Genomic DNA, 583 nt, shown 5'->3' with positions numbered 1-583 from the left:
AGCTTGTGTTATATCAAGCAGGAATCCTCGTTCCCCCAGCACCAAGATTGGTTTGAGCAGCGGCAGGAGTTCTCGGCCACCCCGCAAGAGACGCAGGAAAGAGGTCGACCTCCGGGACTCAGGCTTCCACCATACTTTCGTCATGCGTATGTTCGACCGGAGCGTGGACTTGGCACAGTTTGACGAGACGTCGCCATTGTATCCTATCTGCCGGGCATGGATGATCAACCAACCCCATAACTCCAGCCTTAATGTGAAGTGAGTGTGGGTGATGGGTTCAGGGGTAAAGTGAGTTACTGTGCAGAGACAGGTTACATTGCTCTTCCAATTTAAGCAATAGTTTTTGGTGAGTGTTTGTTTTTTGGGCACATTTTATTTAATATTAAATTCTTATATTGTACATACATCCTAAATTAAAGATATCCCCTTGGCATAACCAGGAAGGTAGTATATTTTACAACTGATTTCACCTAGACTTGCTGTCTTGCATTCTTGAACTACAGTCATGATACACAGAAAGTGTTGGTACAAAATTATCTCCTCTTGACCATATGTCATTAGCTATAGCCTACTACTTCTATTT

At 43.7% G+C, this 583-nt stretch overlaps 1 protein-coding gene across 2 annotated transcripts in view; it reads left to right on the top strand.

The window, feature by feature from the left end:
• The window catches only part of LOC119592054 (protein lin-37 homolog), a 5,133-nt gene that overhangs the window by 2,668 nt on the left and 1,882 nt on the right, over positions 1-583 (top strand). The window contains exon 3 of one of the 2 annotated variants that reach the window (XM_037940855.1): positions 40-258. In XM_037940855.1, the coding sequence (XP_037796783.1) occupies positions 40-258 (219 nt within the window). Of the gene's footprint in view, positions 1-21; positions 259-583 lie in introns of both variants that reach the window. The other variant, XM_037940853.1, reaches the window with a different exon arrangement.

Source organism: Penaeus monodon, chromosome 29, assembly GCF_015228065.2.
Source record: "Penaeus monodon isolate SGIC_2016 chromosome 29, NSTDA_Pmon_1, whole genome shotgun sequence".
In the NCBI taxonomy this organism is placed as follows: Eukaryota; Metazoa; Arthropoda; class Malacostraca; order Decapoda; family Penaeidae; genus Penaeus; species Penaeus monodon.
Note: the sequence above shows the minus strand (reverse complement) of the source record. Positions and strands in the feature narration are given on the sequence as shown.